The following is a 19276-nucleotide window of genomic DNA, read 5'->3' as shown; positions in this document are numbered from 1 at the left end:
TATTGCTAATATGTTTTTAAGAACCTATTTCTCATTATTTTTAATTTATGATTATTAGTAAAAAAAATTGCAACTTCAATGCAATTATTTAGCGCGGGTAAATTACCTAGTTCTTAATAATTCATAAACATTTTAGTCCATTTTCTTTTATTTTATATTCGGTCCATTTTTAGTTGTTATGATTTTTTTTTATAATTAAATTATAAATTTTTTGAACTAATATTATAAAATTTATTTCTTATCATATAAAAAATTACAATTTATAGTACTTTTTCTATAGTTTTTGAATATTAAATTTTTTTTATTTAAGATATCAAATTAATTTAATCTAATTTAATTTTAAAAATTAATAAAATTGACTTTAAAAAAATGCAATCGAACCAAAAGAGTAATTAGAAATACCAAGTAAAATAACTCATTTGCGAACCAAACAACCCCTAAAATAAATAATATAAGTGAGGTACAACAACCCTTAAACCCCTACTATTTGATGACCCTCGTTCATATCGATCAAAAAAACGCCCACCAACTCCATTTCTCCTTTCTCCTTTCTCTCTGAAAAAAAAGAAAATGACTAGCATTTGTAAGCTCTCGAATCCATGCTTCAGCTCAACCTCGTATGGTAGCAGATCTTCATCAACACCTAAGTTTGTTGTCCATCTTCGTACTAGCACCTTTAATCACACCCTCTCTGGCTCTAAGTTATCACTTGTTATCAATCCTTCTATTAGGGCATCTTTGTGGTAAAATCTCTATCTCTATGGAGTACTATTTTTTGTTCTACTTAGTGGTAGTTTGTGGAAAAGTTTTTTGGAGGTGTGGATCCAGAATAAGGGTCGGTAGAGTTTGCTCTTTGTTCTATGACCTTTTTGTATTGCTCAACTTCACTATTATTTGCTTCCTACGCAAAATTCATGTAGATAGCCTGTTCGATTCTGATGTGCTTGTGGAAATTGGTAACAATTCCTTTTCCGTATGGTTTCTACCCATACATTGAAAAAAAATTGCCTTATTTTTACTCTAGGCATTTGAAACAACTAAAAGCATCATGACTCAAATTTCAGGGGATTCCCATTTTCTCCAATTTCTAATGCAAAAAATTTAATCATATTTAATGTTTGACAGTGTCAAATGCTCCCAAGCTGATGGAAATGGAAGCTCAGTGAAGAAAACTACTCTCCATCATCTCTATGAGACGCAAGGACAGAGCCCATGGTATGACAATCTGTGTCGTCCCGTCACCGATCTCATTCCATTGATTGACAGTGGTGTCAGAGGTGTAACCAGCAATCCGGCGGTAAACTTTGCTCTACCGATAGGATACGCACCGTGTGCTCTATTTGGATAAAATTTCTACAGTTTCTAGTTTCTACTTGTTATTCCATGAACCTGTACCTAACTATTACTTTGATGATTGCAGATTTTCCAGAAAGCTATATCAACATCAAATGCTTACAATGACCAGTTCAGGTAATCTAGACTTTCAAGTGTTTCTCATCAGCTGAACGGATTTACAAACCGTTTTTTAGAGTAAAATAGGAGAGGAGACATAGAATGAAGACAATAACAAGAGTTGGTCTTGGGAAAGTATAATAAATGTTTCTGTTTGGTCAAATGTCCATACAAAGGTTGGATTTGGTAGGACTGTTCCACCCTTTGGCTCATGCTTGGAGCTTTATGACGAGCATCTGCATGTTATATAATACCATTACCAATGTTAATCAGATTGTTATAGGGTTCAAAGACTTGCAATTCTATAGGATATTTTGTGTTTTTTTCCAAAGTTTCCTTTTGACACATATTACCTGAAATGCATCTATGATATTCTTCACATTACGTCTAACCCTGTTCGCGCTTCCTGTTTTGCACTCTGCTTATCTTTATCCACTGCTCTTTACAGGGAACTTGTACAAGCTGGAAAAGATATAGACAGTGTGTATTGGGAACTTGTGGTAAAGGACATCCAAGATGCATGCAAACTCTTTGAGACAATCTATGATAAAACAGATGGTGGCGATGGGTACGTTTCTGTTGAAGTCTCACCTAGACTTGCTGATGATACAGAGGGGACTGTGGAGGCTGCAAAGTGGCTTCATAAGAAGGTTGAACGTTCCAATGTGTATATTAAAATTCCCGCTACTGCTCCATGCATTCCTTCCATCAAGGAAGTCATTTCACTTGGAATAAGTGTCAATGTGACGGTAAGTTGATTCACTGTCGCCTTTGTTGACAACTTGACAGTTCATGCATGAGATTGAAGGTTGCTTGTCTAGTGGTGCTTAAGACAGCTATCTGCACAGGGAATTAATTAGTGAATGGAGAATTATGTCTTTGCTGTGTAAAGAACTGTCATTCAGTTTTTCATTTAAATGTTTCATGTTTTCATTTGCCTTTTTGTACCTTATCGGTTTCTTGAATACTGAAGTAGATCCTATGTGTACGCACAGCTTATCTTTTCTCTTTCAAGATATGAAGCAGTCATTGATGCTTACCTTGATGGTCTTGAGGCCTCTGGGCTAAGTGATCTATCCAGAGTCACAAGTGTTGCATCATTCTTCGTTAGTCGAGTAGACACACTTATCGACAAGTTGCTTGAGAAAATTGGAACTCCAGAGGCTCTTGATCTTCGTGGGAAGGTACCTACTACTTGTTCAAATTTTTCTACTCCTTTTAGGATGCAAGAGAAATACAAGTTCTGGATAAAGTCAGATTGTTGTACTTCCATTGCAGGCTGCAAATGCACAGGCTGCTCTAGCTTACGATCTTTACCAAAAGAAATTTTCTGGTCCTAGATGGGAGGCGTTGGTAAAGAAAGGTGCCAAGAAGCAGAGGCTATTGTGGGCCTCAACTAGTGTTAAGAACCCAGCGTATCCCGACACTTTATATGTGGATCCTCTGATTGGACCGGACACTGTGAGTCATCTTCTCACCTTCTTTTTGTGGTGATTGTAAATCCTTAAGAAGACATAAAACCACTTTTTTTGATTTGCCTCTAATTAAATATTACTTGGGGGGCATTTGCACGAATCACCTTTTTTAAAGCCACTATTTAGGTAGCATTTGGTCATAGATTTTTGTATCAAATCTTGAAAATTTATCTTCAAATATCTGTTTGGCCATGAAATTTGATTAGATTTTCAGAGTCACTATTTAGCTAGCGTTTGGTCATAGATTTTTGTATCAGATCTTGAAAATTTATCTTCAAATATCTGTTTGGCCATGAAATTTGATAAGATTTTCAAAATCCGATCTTATTTTTTTTTTCATGTTTCTATAAACTAGCTCACGAAGTAAAATGCATGTCCAATCACTACTTCTAGAACTCAAAATTTCAAGTTACATCTATTTCCAAACGGGAGCTTACATTCTTGTCTCCTGTTAACCTAGAGGGCTATATTTATCTGAAAAAAGAAAAAAGAAATCATAATACAGGACCCCTAGGCTAATGGGGACAAATATTAAAGATGTGAATAATCCGTTTACCTGTGTATGCATGAATGATGGTTGACCTCTAATGAAATTTCTGCTAGGTTTCAACAATGCCTGACCAAGCTCTTCAAGCATTTATTGATCACGGTTCTGTTGCAAGGACGATTGACGCAAACTTATCTGAAGCAGAAGGTATCTACAGCGCCCTCGAGAAGTTGGGTATTGACTGGGGCTTTGTCGGGTCTCAACTTGAATTGGAGGGTGTGGATTCTTTCAAGAAGAGTTTCGATAGCTTGCTTGACAGTTTGCAGGAGAAGGCAAACACACTCAAGTTAGTGAGTCTGTAAAACAAGAAGTTGTTCAATTTGCTAGGAGATATAATAACTGAATAAATGTTAAATTCTGTTTATCTGAGTTTTCTGCATTGTAATGTATAATCAGAGGATATTTGGTGGTACTACTTTTCTTTGTGAGAAATTTGATGTTGGTTTAATTTTGTGGTTATCAAATATCAACCTTATATCCTTTCTATTTGGATCCTGTTCACTCAAATACTACATAGTACATTAATTTTTATTTCAAGGCAATTAAAGGTTAGTTTTGTGGTCCTCATTCTTGTTCTTACGTAGGCATACAAATTTCTCTCTATATACAAATTTGCTCATACAGATTTCTGATTTTAAGTAGCTATATGAGTATTGTTTAGATTTGGTCATTTGGTTTGAATACTAAGTTATTACGAGATTATATTTCTTGGTTTAAGTTATTTCATTTGAGAGGTGGGATAAAATAACACCAAGTTTGATGGGATGTTGAAATATCTAGAATTAAGTTAGGAACTAAATTTATATTTTGTTTAATTGATAGTATAAATTTATCTTCAAAAGAACACCTAAGAATTTGATGAATGATTGAAATTGAGTATAAAGAAATTTAACATGGAGATCAATGAACCCATAGATGTACATGAAAAATAGATCTATGAAAATTCAATTAATTCATTTTCAAAAATCCAAGATTTTGACTGCAACAACAATATAAAGTCATTCATTTCAGCTCCTAACGAAGATAAAATTGAATTTAGAGGTTGTTTTCCTTGAAGACGAAAATGTACTATTATAGTCACACGAAGGGTTGTCTAAAGATTTTTTTTAGTCTTCATTGCAACAAACGGAAACGTGAGAGGTAGAATTCAATCTAAAGATTTCGTTTAAAATCTCTAGTTGTCACTGTTAAGATCCTTGATCTTCACCATGTGAGGACCTTCAAGATGAGAGAAGAGAAGAGAAGAGAAGAGAGGAAGAAATATAATGATTGAGTGTATTCAACTTGTATTCAAAAGATCTGTACATATTGTATGTATACATCTCATTAACAAACTCTAACTAACTCTAACTAACTTTCTAACAATATAACTAACAAAATACAACTAACTCAAAATACTAATTAATGGAAAAATATCTTTTATTCAACATCTTGAATACACTCAAACATTATATTTCTTCCTCTCTTCTCTTCTCTTCTCTCATCTTGAAGGTCCTCACATGGTGAAGATCAAGGATCTTAGCATGGTATCAGAGCTTGAGTAATCGACCTCATATTTCTTCGATCTTCTCTCTGTTTCTGGTTTCACGTCTTCTTTGTTTCACCTCATTTCATTGCTATTTTCAATTCTCCTATTTGAGATATTCGACATTCTCAACAATGGTGAATACTAGTTCACCTGCAGATCTGGAAATTGGAGCTGGAGTTGTGCCTACTATGGTAACAATCGATCAACATCATCCTTTGTTTCTTCAGCCCAATGATACACCAGGTAGTTCCCTAATTTTGATTAAACTAGCAGGCCCTGAGAATTATGCATTATGGAGTGGTTCAATGCGAATTAGTCTGTTAGGTAAAAGCAAGTTAGGATTTGTGGATGGTCGATATCCTAAGGAGAAATTTGATGTTTCTCTTCATGATTTGTGGGAGAAATGTAATGCTATAGTCCTTTCATGGATTATGAATTCTGTATGTACTGAATTACTTAGTGGAATTATATATGCTACAAGTGCATATAAGGTGTGGACTGATCTCCAAGAACGATTTGACAAGGTTAATGGATCTCGAGTCTTCTTCCTTCATTCACAAATTTCTATTCTTACTCAAGGAGTTTCTTCTGTTTCAACCTATTTCTCAAAACTAAGAGAACTATGGGCATAATTTGATACATTGATGCCATGTCCTGGATGTAATTGTGCTGAGTCTAGGAAATATGTGGAACACTTCAAGTATCAACGCCTTCTTCAATTTCTTATGGGTTTAAATGAGTCTTACTCACAGTCCATTAATCACATCATAATGATGCTTCCTACTCCATCGATTAATAAGGCATATGCCATGATCATTTCTGAGGAAAGTCGAAGATCTCTCGGTTCTTCTTCTTACAGTTCTGAAATTGCTGAAGGGACAACTTTGTTTAGTGGTAAAAGCAACTCTAATGTACACACTTACTATCAGGGGAACAATTCCTCTTACAAGGGCAGAAGCAGAAGAAGTGATCTCTACTGTGATCATTGCCATCTCACAGGTCACACAAAAGCAGTTTGTTACAAGTTAATTGGATATCCTCCAAATTATAAATTCAAGAAGAAAACAGGGTCATATCTCAAGGACAATGACACTAGTAAGGGCAATCCTAATCCTAGTGATAGTGGAAATCAGTTTGGATGTCAATCTGCCAATTTTGCAGGATCTTCTCACATGTCCAAAGGTTCTACTGATGCATTTGGTGCTATTCCTCAATTTACTGAGCAACAATACAAACAAATCTTAACCATGCTTGATTCATAAAAATCTAAAGTTGATCATGTAGCCTTGACAGCAGGTATGATCCCTTGTACTACTATCACTGCAGATGATGTTAAGTGGATAGTGGATTCTGGTGCTTCTAGTCATATGGTTAGCTCTGTTGCGCTTTTATCCCACACTACAACAGTAAACAAGAATGGTCTAGAAAAAGTTCATTTGCCTACTGGTAATGTAGTTAATGTAACTCACACAGGGTCATCATGTCTCTTTCCTGGTCAAGAGATAACCAATGTCATGCATATTCCTGAGATCAAATACAATTTGTTGTCTGTTTCTCAACTGACAAAGGAGCTCCAGTGTGCTGTATTATTCTATCCTGATTTTTGTATTCTTCAGGATCTCTCAAGTGGCAAGGTGAAGGGGATTGGTAAAGAAGAAAGTGGCTTGTATGTGTTCCAATCAGGTCATAAGAAAGCATTTACAACAAATGCTGCTGCTGCTGTAGCTACTAATGCTTGTTCTTCATCACTTGGAGTTTCTTCTAAAGATTCTGATAGCTATAATATGAATCTTTGGCACAAGATGTTGGGTCACACCTCTTCTGTAACTATAAGCAAGTTGTTTTGTCCTACCTCTACACATTGGGACAAATGTATCAAGAGTTGTAATGTTTTCCCTTTAGCAAAAAAACTAGGCTGTCTTTTCCATTAAGCACTACAACATCTGATTGTTGTTTTCAATTAGTTCATGGTGATGTTTGGGGTCCTTATAGAGTTCCTACTTATAATGGAAAAAAATACTTTCTTACGCTTGTTGATGATTATTCTCAATATACTTTGTTGTTTCTACTATCTTCTAAAGCTGAAGTTGTTGTTGTTAAGGAATTTTTGCTTATGGTTCAGACTGTTTATACTTCTGTTGTGAAGTGTCTTAGGACTGATAATGGGTGTGAGTTCTTTAACTCACAAATGAATGGATTGCTGAAGTCTTTTGGTACTGTTCATCAAAGTTCTTGCTCTTACACTCCACAACAAAATGGAGTGGCAGAGAGGAAACATAGACACATTTTAGAAGTAGCAAGAGCTATCAGATAGGCTGGTGCACCATTGAAGTTTTGGGGTTATTGTGTGACCACTACTGTATACATAATTAATAGATTGCCTTCTGCCATCAATCTCCTTTTGAGAAACTTCACAACCACCCATCTTCTCTAGCTCACATGAAAGTCTTTGGCTGTTTGGGATATGTAACTCAGGTTAGAAAGGTGGACAATTTTTCTCCAAGAGCTATTCCTGCAGTATTTCTTGGTTACTCGGTGTCAAAAAAAGGTTATACTATGTATGATTTGGAGTCCAAAGTATTTTTGACAAGTAGGGATGTCTTATTTCAGGAAAATTCTTTTCCTTTTAAGACAATTTCCACTTCTCCTTCTCATTTGTTTTCTCTGAAGGAAGATGAACTTCAGGTCTCCTATATAGAGGATAATGATCAGTTATCCTTCAGTTTTCCTGCTCCTTCTTCTATTGCATATGTTCCTTCTATGGGTGATGCTTCTGCCTCTGAATCTTCAGCACTACAATCTCCAGCAGTACCAGTTGTTAGAAAATCTTCCAGGACTACTAAGCCTCCTATTTAGATGCATGACTATGTATCCACAAGCAAAGGAAGTGCCAATTGTTGTTATCCAGTATCTGATGTGGTCAGTTATGATCACTTATCACCTTTTAGAGATGCTTTAGCATCTTATTTAGTCATCAAAGAACCCACTTCTTATAGTGAGGCTATTAAAGATCCCAATTGGGTTGCTGCTATGCAATATGAAATTCAAGCATTACAAGATAATCACACTTGGAGTTTAGTTGAACTACCATCTGGAAAGAAACCTATTGGGTGTAAATGGGTGTTCAAAGTTAAATACACATCTTCCGGAGCTGTGGAAAGGTACAAGGCTCGACTTGTGGCAAAGGGTTATAGCCAACAAGAGGGGTTAGATTACACTGAGACCTTCTCTCTAGTTGCTAAGATGGTTACTGTCAGGTCAGTTGTGGCTGTGGCAGCAGCTAAACATTGGTTTATTTTTCAGATGGATGTTCATAATGCTTTTCTTCAATGGGATTTAGTAGAGGAGGTTTATTTAGAGGTTCCTTCTGGTTTTGCCAGCCAGGAGGGGAAGCATGTTGTCTGCAAATTACATAAGTCTCTTTATGGACTCAAACAAGCACCTAGGCAATGGAACAAGAAACTCACAGATGCATTGGTACAACTTGGCTTCTCATAAAGTCATTTTGACTATTCTTTATTCACCAAGACAGTTCAAGGAGAGCTGGTAATTGTTTTAGTTTATGTGGATGATTTGCTGGTAACAGGAAGCAATACAGACCTGATTCTACAAACAAGGAATGACTTAAAGCTAAAGTTCAAAATGAAAGATCTTGGAGAATTGAAGTTTTTCTAGGAATTGAATTTGCGAGATCATAAAAGGGAATAATGATGAGCCAAAGGAAGTATGCATTAGTACTAATTAGTGAGTTGGGATTGAGTGGCACTAAACCAGTTAACACACCTTTGGAAACAAATCTGAAACTTACATCTGTTGACTATGATGATTTTATAACTAAGGAAGCAAGTTCTACAAATGAAGATACATTACTTGTTTATCCTACTCAATATCAACAGCTAGTAGGAAAGTTATTATATCTTACTATGACTAGAATTGACATTGCATATGTAGTGCAAGTGCTAAGTCAATTCATGCATAGTCCCAAACAATCTCACATGAATGCTGCCTTAAGAGTAGTGAAATATATAAAAAAATGCTCCAGGTCTTGGTCTTCTAATGCCCTCAGACAACTCTGAAAAATTTGTGGCATATTGTGATTCTGACTGGGGTGGTTGCTTACAGACTAGAAGGTCAGTCACAGGATACTTAGTGAAGTTTGGCAATGCTGTAGTGTCCTGGAAGTCAAAGAAACAAGAAACAGTAGCTAGAAGCTCTGTTGAAGCAGAGTTTAGAAGTATGACTTCTGTTGTGGCTGAAGTGACTTGGTTGATTGGTTTGTATAAAGAGCTGGGAATCAGTGTTGAGGTTCCAATATATCTTTATTGCGACAGCAAAGCTGCTATTCAGATTGCAGCAAATCCCATCTTTTATGAAAGAACTAAGCACACTGACATTGATTGTCATTTTGTGAGAGACAAGATTATACAAGGTATTATCAAGACTCATTATGTTTCTACTAAGGAACAACAGGCTGATCTATTAACCAAGAGTCTTGGCAGGCAACAACATGAACACTTAATGACCAAACTGAGTTTGAAGGAGGTATTCAAATCATCAGTTTGAGGGAGGATGTTGAATAAAAGATATTTTTCCATTAATTAGCATTTTGAGTTAGTTGTACTTTGTTAGTTATATTGTTAGAAAGTTAGTTAGAGTTAGTTAGAGTTTGTTAATGAGATGTATAAATACAATATGTACAGATCTTCTGAATACAAGTTGAATACACTCAAACATTATATTTCTTCCTCTCTTCTCTTCTCTCATCTTGAAGGTCCTCACATGGTGAAGATCAAGGATCTTAACAGACACATTTTTTTTTCAAGCCTGCTCTTTATAAAAAAACGAGAGTTTTGAAAAAAAAGTTTTTTTAGATTAAGGTGACATTTTAAAAAGAAATTATTTATTTTTACAAAGTAACAGTTTGAAATTGAGTTTTCACCTTATTTAAATGCTTAATCAAAAGAATATTTACTCTTCATTTTCTTGGTCCTCAAGCTAGAAATTGAAGTAAAAATTTTTATTAATCGAGAAAAAGATACTAGATCTTTCAAATCTCATAGTTATAGTACAGATTGCTTTATTAATTTATATTTACTTGAATTAAGTTTTGGTATTTTGTTTTATTAGTTGTGAAGGTTTTCCAATCTTGCCATAAATTATTTATTATTCAAGATTTAAATTAGTATAATGTTCTTCGAGTAGTAAAATTTATCTAATCTATTATTATTGGACTAATGATGTGATTCGGGGCAAGAAGAAAAATGTGAGGAGGTTATTTTGTTCACTTCCCGCGAAGCGTATCCCTTTCATTCTCCTCTCACCGGCTCTACAACATTCTACTAAAATGGCGACGCCCTCTTTTTCATTTCATCCCATCCCAAATTTTACCATAAATTCTTCTTCTTCTTCTTCATCATCATCCAGGGTAACGTTTTCACTATGCATTTCTCAATTCCAATTACGTATCAATGTTATACTAATTTCTGCGTTTTTATTAGTTGCGGCACCGCCAGATCGTCCCCAGCTTAGACTTATCCGCTTCCTCTGGTTGGTAATATTTTTCATTTTTTCCTGTTTTTGCTGATAGTTATGGTAGGAACAATTGATTCTGTGTTTTTACCAATTGAGTAGATGGTGATAAGGAAAATTGAACAATTCGATTTGAGGTGAAGTGTGTTTAATATATAGGTAGTGATAGTGAACTGTTAATACTTGGGGTGTGGAACTGCAGTGTGTTTTTGACTTTTTGACCATTAACTCTTAATCTTTATTGTGAAATTTGACGTCCATTCATTTTCACTGACCTCAGATGGTACTCAAAGCTTAGATTGTCGACTTGTATTCGATCGAAGACAAGTGTTGCTCTCGTCTGTGGGAGTTATAGCAACTTCCATTTGTAATGCTGGAAGGGCATCAGCTGAATTTGCTGACAGTAATATCTATTCTTTCTACATATATTTATTTCTTCTTATAATAGCATCATCAATTTATTATTTAACCTTTTATGGTTCTTAGCACTCTAAACTAACTCTACTTTTGAAATTATGGGTTTTGCTGTAGTGTTTGTTGTAATTTTAATGCTTTTCCTAAAAAATACTGGTTCACATGAACTGATATTCGCAGCTCTTCATATTACAAATATCACTTAAAGCTCCTAAGGAGCAAGCCTTTTTTTATCTACTGGGGGAAAGATGTGTTGTCAGTGATGAAAGTGCCAAGTTGAATAAATTTCTATTACTTCTCTCAATGGGAGTTGGAGACAAGTGCTTCAACAAATTTGAACTTGATGTGCATCGCCAAAAAATTGAAATACAACTTTGAATTACGGGAAAATGTTGGAAAACTAATTTGAAGTAGTAGGATACCAAACGTTTTAAGATTTGGTATTTGCTAGTTTATTTAATTCATTTCAAGTTTGAATTTGTAGTCAAATTTATATAGGAATATGTTTTCTTTTTGAGCTAAATTAGGGTCCATATCGTAAGTAGTGGTGTTGCTAGTTATTTTCTATTGTGGGAAATCGTGGAGAATTCTAGAGAGCAATCAAAGATTTGTTATTTATGTATAAAATATTTTCCTTCAAGTGATCAATCTATTAATCTACTATTTCTCCATACAAGCTAGTTGAGTAGGTTACATTAATTTTCTGAATCCATTCCCCTCTGTTTGGGCTTATGTCATAATAATACTAATCAATTTGTCTATCTTTTGAGCGATGTGGTAGCAGAAGTGGATAATGCCTATCTCAATGGGTTTAATTGAATCTAATACTCTTAAAACGGAGTATAAATGCATATGTGAAAGCCCACTAAATTTCAACAATATTATTTGTTGGTCCATAATTTTAAAAGTACATTGAGTTCAATGTTAAGAATCTTAAAAGTTGAACACATCAAGTTTAAATTTTGGATCCGGCTCTACGTGACATCAACAAGTATAGATGGAATTTGAAGTTGAATATAAGCTCTTTACAAAGACTTTCCTTTTATTCCCTTTTCAATTGTATATTTGGCTATGGAAGAGGAAGAATTTTGGCTTTGCAGATATTTATCGGGAGTCCATATTTACAACTACTCCTGATTTAAGATGCTCTAAAGATGTTTAATTTTCACTTTTTCTTTCTATTCACCTCACAACTGATTCATCTTGTAGACTGACCATTACTAACTTGATATGGTTTTATACCGTAGACCATGAATACTATTCATTTGAGGTTCCCATTACATAGATCATAGTGCTTGTTTTGTAGTTAATCAGCAAGTAGTCTTTAACAAAGAAATGAAAATTTTGATTACTTTCTAGATATACATTGCCTAGCCTACATTGAGAGGAAACAACTTAATTCTTTGATTTCTTTCTGATCACATAGTGCCTGCTTTGAGAGGAAAGGACTACGGGAAGACAAAGATGCGGTATCCTGACTATACTGAAACTCAATCAGGTCTCCAGTATAAGGTCACTTAAATGAGCTATACATAAGGAACTCAATCATGTTTTTTCATGCATAGGTTGGCCTGGATTTTGATAGAGTCTAACAAACATGCAGGATTTGAGAGTTGGAAGCGGTCCCACTCCAAAGAGCGGAGATACAGTGGTGGTAAGCCTGTGCATGGCCCACTCAGATTTATCTCTTACACTCCATTTGTTTGTTTCAATGTCCGGTTATAAGCTAGAATAACTGCAGAGACCAAATAGGCTTATTAAATAAGTAGACTTGGCGGAGTCTTTAAAGTTGGGCCAAAGAAATTTCTTTACGGTCTCTAAGCTTTTGGTCATTCCAAATGGAAATTTTGTAAAATTCACTTTTTACTGTTTTTCATTGGACTTAGCAACTTACCTTCAAGGAAGCAATTGAGATAGCTGCAGTTCCAAGCTTGCATTAATCTGAGTATGTATCTTTAACAACTGAATTTAGGTTGACTGGGATGGTTACACAATAGGTTATTATGGTCGCATATTTGAAGCTCGTAACAAGACGAAAGGTGGTTCTTTTGAGGTACTAATCCAGCTTAAATATATAGTTAAATTAGTGATTCTTGCACAGTTTTAGGTGACAATGGTTCATTATGCTGCAGGGGGATGACAAGGACTTCTTCAAATTCAGAGTAGGATCTCAAGAGGTGAGCTTTTTCGATAAGCATCTGATTCTCCCCAGACAATGGTGATTTAATTATAGTTTTATATGCCTAAATTCCTGGTTTTAAAACCATGTTTTGAAATTGCATTATGTTTCAGTAAATGTTTTTTAGTTAGTCATGCATTTGGTGACGTCATAATTTATACTGATTCCACGAAACTTGACTGTTACACTTGTCTTTTTTCCTGGCACTTTTTTGAGGATGTAAGAAAGGTTTCTAGCAGAGTTCGTGTTTATCATATGTTCAGGTCATACCGGCATTCGAGGAAGCTATTACTGGGATTGCACTTGGAGGTATCAGAAGGTGATATAACTCCCCTCCATTTTAACTTTAGCTTACCATCAATGTTTCCTTAAGAAAATTATTTAAAAATTGAACTTTTGAGCATCGAGTTTTGCTAAATTTTGACTTATTTCTGCCTTTGTAGTACAAAGGGTGTTAAAATATCCACCTCTCGTCCATTAAAACTACGGTATTACTGTTGGAATTAAACATAGATTATCGAACTGATAGCTCATCTTGAATGATTCTATATTCTCATAAATATGGGCTCGACTTGAATATAGTTGCCTGATGAGCAGCAGTGGTTCAAAGTATGGTAGTTGAGTCTTCACAGGTGATGTTGATCTCTTATCTATATGGTCAATGTGACTCCCGTTGTACGCTAGATTTAATTATAGTTAACTGAGATAGTATTCCTAATTTAGGGGCATTTCGGATTAGCTAAAATTTTCCTATCCATGTGAGGTTTTTAGGTACCTTAACTTAAACGAGTAGATCTCCCAGGATATAAAAGGAGTTAAGTGTTGAACTGCCTTTCAAAGTCTTGAATCTAGTTTCCATTGTAACAAAAGAAGGACAACATTCTTAAATGTCTGTGTAGCCTCCCAATCATAAGTGTGGCGTGTTACACACCCATAAGTAGGACTCTACTAGATACCATTTCATAGACATCTAAGGACACATGAACCTAGTTGGGATGCGACAACAATGTTGCATTTCATTGTCATTTCTACTACATGGCTTTTGTATTACTGTTTTTGCTGAGGAAGATATTGTGTATTCTCCATTTCATTTTCTCCTTGCAATATTGCAGAATCATAGTTCCTCCGGAGCTGGGATACCCCAATTATGACTATGATAAGAAAGGTCCAAGACCAACAACATTTTCGGTAACTTCAATTCCTTGTAAAACTGTGTTTTATGGCACACAGATCCTTTTTTTCTCATCAAAAACTCCTTTCTTATATTTTCCAGGGACAAAGAGCTTTGAGTTTTGTGCTGAGGAACCAAGGATTGATTGACAAGACACTCCTATTTGATATTGAACTCCTCAAAATCATACCAAATTGAAGTTCCTTTTTGCTCAACTTTCGCCACGACAAGATTTACTTCGGTAGGATGAAAAGAGTATCAAGACTGATCATTCCTTATAGAGGTTTAAGATGAAACACATCAATTTGTTGAAAGATTGATTTCGAAAAGCACTGTAGTAACAATGATAGGGTGTAAGGTATTGTTGATGTAACAACATTCCTCGTGTTCATAGATATTTGACTGTTTCTTGTGAAAGTGATCCTTCAAGATATCGTCTTCTCTGGTTTGTGAATAAGATAGTTGATTACTGTACTTTGGAGAAGGATTTTCGAAATTTTACTATTACAAGAACACATGATTTCTTACTAGTTAGCAAGTCTAGATGGAATTTGAATTGGTTTGAGTAGTTTGGTGAAATGACGATGGTTGAGCAACTTTTTTTTTTTTGTTTTTTGTTACGTGACAAAGAAAAGAGAATTTATGAGATAATTACTTTTTGGTGAAATGACAATATATAGTTGTCATAAACAAAGAAAAGTGAACTTATGAGATAGTTATTTTTTGGTGAAATTACACTATATAGTTGTCTCAAAATAAAGAAAAGTGAGTTTATGAGATAGAGTACTACTAAATGGCAAGACAATTTTTTGACATGAATTGACAAGATAGGGGTAAATGACTAAATAGCTCTTTGGCTCCATAACCCTTGTTTTTTCCCTTTGAAAAAGAAAATCACTCTTGACTTTTTTTTTTTCTTATTTACTCTCTCTTACTTTACACTTTTTTTCTTCTTTACTTCATTGATCAGTTTTATTTTATTTTATTAATTCATTTGTTGTTCAAGATTATATTTTGTTGTTAGATTTATAGAATTTTAACAAGATGGATTCGAACAGTCAATTAAACGAAGCATTGAATAATATTTTGGGGTTAGATGAGAATGATAATTTATTATTCCAAAATCATGAAGATTTCAATGGTGTATACGATAGGCCTGAATAAAAACACTAAAATATTCTCGTGACCTATAGACTAAAATCATATTATATTATAAAAAGAAGTCATTTAGCTCAAAATTGAATTACGAATTTTCCCTTCACTTGAACATTATTTGAATATATATAACATTTTTATATGAAAATAAAAGCATAATATTTTCATTTTTAATGACCTGAAAAATAAATTCAAACTTCAATTACAATAATTAGGATATTTGAAAAGACAACAGTTAAACTTACATTTAAATAACCATGAATAGGGTAAACGAAAAGACAATTGAAAGTAATAAATCTTTTTTCCAAGTGAATAATGAATTTCTCCAGGTAAATAAAGAAACTATGTCTCATCTTTAAGTAAATAATTTCATCTTCATATACATTTCAATAGGCATAGAAGATATAGAAACTCTATTTTAGTTAAGAAATCAAAGACTTTAAGACAATCATGAAGAACATATGAAGCGTGGTGTCTGCAGTGATTTCTCGACAACGACGACGGTGAGAAACTGATTTTGTGTTCCTAGAAATCTCATAGTCCCCCAGTATCTCCTCCCCTTCATCATTTTTCTTTTTTGAAACTAGAAGGTTTCAAATTTTTAACACTACTTCTTTGTTGTTGTTTTCTTCTACCCCCCCCCCCCATCCTCTTATTGTAGAATATGCCTCTTCTTAGATTTATATGTGATGCAATTTGAAGTGTTCTTGAAATTCAAGGTATATTGATTTATTCGAGTATTTCTATAACGCAGTTTCAATCAGGATATTCACTGATTTTTTTGCTTTCTCTATTTTATTAGTCTTTATTTGTTCCTTTTTACCCTTTTTATTTTTTTTCTTAGCTTGTTTTTTCATTTTTGAAAAGGTGAAATTTCAACAATAAATATGATGAAAATATATAATTTACAGGTAATAGTAAAATAATTTTATCTTTGAGAATCACACATGGTATTTTTCGTAGCTATGATTTTTCTTATGCAATATATTTATTCTCTTATTTTCACATATAGGCTTTTAAATTGTATACATCATCATTTCTCTTACAATAGTCTTTCCTTTTCCTATTTAATTTTTGAGTGATTGAAGATTAAGATCTTAGTTAGAGAACATATTTTAATCTTAGTATGTCTTAGATATTATTTTCTCTTCAGTTTGAATTTGTAATATTTTTTCCTTCAAATTATATATGACTCATTACAAGCATGTTTATAATGTTATTGGTTCGTCTGCTATTTTTATTTTGTTAATTTATTTTCTGTTTATTAAAAATTAAATTTGAAAAGATATCAATTATTTTTACTATTTAAATAGAGTGATGATTTTTTCATGTATACTGAAACATCATCTCATCAAAATTAACACAAATAGTACTATCAATAAATATATTCTAATAACTTCTAAAATGTGAAGATAAATCGATCAAAGGTTGACATGTATCATAATTAATTGTATTATTCACTTAAAACTTGATCATGCATATATAATCGCATTCAATTGACTTGTATTTGTGAGGGAGCATAACTCATATTATATTATGTCCATTACATTTATTTTCATCATAATGATTTGACTTGTAATGAAAAATCTTCAATTTTTGTGTAATAATCCAAATATAAACTTTTACAATCTTATTTACCAAAAGATGAATTTAAAAATGATTTAAATCCTAAAAGTTTCAAATAGTCTATTCTTTTTTTTAAAAAAAGACCTACAATTGGGACATAACCTAGATTCAAACTTGTGACTTACAGATTATTCGCTTAAGCTTTAACCATTCGCCCTGCAAAAACATTCGTTCATAATTACGAAAGGAAATATATTTACTCTCTTTCATATCAGTTGTTGATGAATATTACTAGAAAATTTAAAATGTGATATTATCAATACATATAGTCTAATAACCTCTAATACGTGAAGATAAATTGATCAAAGATTGACATTTACCATAACGAATTGCATTATCCAATTATAACGTGATCATGCATATATAATCACATTCAATTGACTTGTATTAGTGGGGGAGCGTAACTCATATAATACTATATCTATTACATTTATTTTATATCATAATGATTCGACTTATAATAATAATAAATCTTTATTTTTTGTGAAACAATTCAAAATAAACTTTTACAATCATATTTACCAAAGTAATATAAAATTAAAAATTATTTAAATCCTAATAGCTTCAAAGAGTCTAATATTTTTAAAAAATACCTAAAATTGGGACCTAACTTAGATTCAAACTCGTGACTTGTAGACTATTCATTTAAATATTAACTATTGGCGCTGTAATAGCATTTGTCATAATTACCAAAGAAAATTTATTTAGTCTCTTTATATATCACAAGGAAATTTAAAATGAGATATTATCAATAAATATAGTCTAATAACCCCTAAATGTTATGATAAATTGATCAAAGGTTGACATGTACCATAACTAATTGTATTACACAATTAAAAATTGATTATGTATATGTAATCACATTCAATTGACTTGTATTTGTGAGGGAACATAACTCATATAATACTAAATCGATTACATTTATTTTCATCATAATAATTTGACTTATAATAATGAAAAATCTTCATTTTTTGTGAAATAATCCAAATATAAACTTTTACAATTATATTTATCAAAAAAAAATTTAAAATTTAAAATTATTTAAATCCTAAAAGCTTCAAAGAGTCTATTTTTTTTTACAAAAATACCTAATTAGGACCTAACCTATATTCAAACTCGCGACCTATAGACTATTCGTGTAAGCTTTACCATTCAAGCTGCAATAACATTCGATCATAATTACGAAAGAAAATTTATGTAGTCTCTTTTGTTTAATGAATATCACTAGAAAATTTAAAATGAGATATCATCAATAAATGTAGTCTAATAATCCCTAAAATGTGAACATAAATTAATCAAAGGTTGACATGTCATAACTAATTATATGTAACGACCTGTTTAGTCGTTATGGGCAGCAAAGTCTATTTCTGGTAATAGCTGTCTCGGTCGACGGATCCCACGACGGACCGTCATGGGCACGACGGACCATCGAGGGGGTCTTATTCCAAAACACTTAGACTCTGGAAAATTGGGTACTGAGAAAAACTCTCTGAACTTCGCGACGGAAGAGAAGGACGGAGCGTCGTAGGCACGACGGACCGTCACAGACTCTTTAATGAATTCTGACACCAGGATAGTAGGGGATCGGAGTGTCACGTTCCGACACCAGGATAGTAGGGGATCGGAGTGTCACGTTCCGACACCAGGATAGTAAGATGAATGAATATTGAGGGGATCGGAGTGTCACGTTCCGACACTAGGATAGTAAAGAGAATGAATCTTGAATTATGCTAATATACTCAGGTTTGAAGAACCTAATTCCTAAGTGAGTATGGTGTGGAGGCTTGAGTCCTCATAGATGTGCTTGGGTTGTGGCCAAGGGTTATGGTACTTGTTGTTGTCACCTTTTAAGTGTTATGGTTGATTTTATGTTATTATCTGATATATATTGCTTTCTATTTTGAGTTGGCCGATGATACCTACTCAGTACCTGTGCCTTGTACTGACCCCTACTTGTAATTTTTCTTCTTTGTTATTTGTGGAATGCAGCAAATGTGCCATCGTCTTCAACTCGTCCTCAACTCTAGCCAGTCTTCATCGCGTCAGATTTTAGGGTGAGCTATTGTTCCTAGCTCGGACTGGATTCTTTCTTTCACGTCTTGATGTCTTGAAGTTCGGACATGGACCATCTGTTTACTTATTTTAGCTTCCTAGATACTCTTAGATTTAGTAATTTGAGGATAGAATGTTCTTGTGGTGA

General features: G+C 33.7%; 3 protein-coding genes and 1 long non-coding RNA gene across 9 annotated transcripts; 3 read left to right on the top strand and 1 right to left on the bottom strand.

Moving 5' to 3' along the window:
- The first annotated feature begins 500 nt into the window (after nt 1–500).
- On the top strand, nt 501–3958 carry TAL (transaldolase). The gene is given in 7 exon segments (NM_001247425.2): nt 501–743; nt 1126–1297; nt 1421–1470; nt 1901–2201; nt 2448–2636; nt 2731–2913; nt 3531–3958. Coding segments are annotated over 7 exon segments (1314 nt in total). The 5' UTR covers nt 501–570; the 3' UTR covers nt 3777–3958.
- LOC104645248 (uncharacterized) lies at nt 1466–3622 on the bottom strand. 3 transcript variants are annotated; one of them, XR_011212585.1, is made up of 4 exons: nt 3484–3622; nt 2401–3401; nt 1806–2292; nt 1466–1688 (listed from the first exon to the last, which is right to left on the bottom strand). It is a non-coding gene; the product is annotated as an uncharacterized lncRNA (long non-coding RNA). The 3 variants fall into 3 exon arrangements; XR_011212586.1 differs by having other exon boundaries at nt 2401–2667; nt 3484–3498; XR_739095.4 differs by lacking the exon at nt 2401–3401 and having other exon boundaries at nt 3484–3498.
- A 1175-nt stretch (nt 3959–5133) lies between the features above and the next one.
- Nucleotides 5134–5634, top strand: LOC138339368 (uncharacterized). Its single transcript, XM_069290962.1, has one exon. It carries the CDS (start codon nt 5134–5136, stop codon nt 5632–5634), a length of 501 nt encoding a protein of 166 aa, XP_069147063.1.
- A 4583-nt stretch (nt 5635–10217) lies between these two features.
- Nucleotides 10218–14810, top strand: FKBP19 (peptidyl-prolyl cis-trans isomerase FKBP19, chloroplastic). 4 transcript variants are annotated; one of them, XR_003244940.2, is made up of 10 exons: nt 10218–10427; nt 10501–10549; nt 10812–10934; nt 12372–12457; nt 12549–12599; nt 12918–12998; nt 13078–13122; nt 13353–13443; nt 14237–14312; nt 14398–14726. XR_003244940.2 is itself a non-coding variant. In NM_001365938.1 (10 exons), the coding sequence occupies exons 1-10, from the start codon at nt 10347–10349 to the stop codon at nt 14491–14493; spliced, it is 744 nt and encodes a 247-aa protein (NP_001352867.1). In that variant the 5' UTR covers nt 10274–10346; the 3' UTR covers nt 14494–14810. The 4 variants fall into 4 exon arrangements, 2 of the variants coding, with proteins under 2 accessions (XP_019067253.1, NP_001352867.1); XR_003244939.2 differs by having other exon boundaries at nt 13341–13443; NM_001365938.1 differs by having other exon boundaries at nt 10274–10427; nt 13388–13443; nt 14398–14810.
- The last annotated feature ends 4466 nt before the right edge of the window (nt 14811–19276 follow it).

This window comes from Solanum lycopersicum, chromosome 11 (genome assembly GCF_036512215.1).
Source record: "Solanum lycopersicum chromosome 11, SLM_r2.1".
In the NCBI taxonomy this organism is placed as follows: domain Eukaryota; kingdom Viridiplantae; phylum Streptophyta; class Magnoliopsida; order Solanales; family Solanaceae; genus Solanum; species Solanum lycopersicum.
Note: the sequence above shows the minus strand (reverse complement) of the source record. Positions and strands in the feature narration are given on the sequence as shown.

Coding starts and splice junctions, on each gene's coding strand:
- LOC138339368 (XM_069290962.1), top strand. CDS start 5,134: ATGGTGAATACTAGTTCACCTGCAGATCTGGAAATTGGAGCTGGAGTT.
- FKBP19 (NM_001365938.1), top strand. CDS start 10,347: ATGGCGACGCCCTCTTTTTCATTTCATCCCATCCCAAATTTTACCATA. Junction 10,550..10,811: donor AGACTTATCCGCTTCCTCTG/GTTGGTAATATT, acceptor CACTGACCTCAG/ATGGTACTCAAAGCTTAGAT. Junction 12,458..12,548: donor AATCAGGTCTCCAGTATAAG/GTCACTTAAATG, acceptor ACAAACATGCAG/GATTTGAGAGTTGGAAGCGG.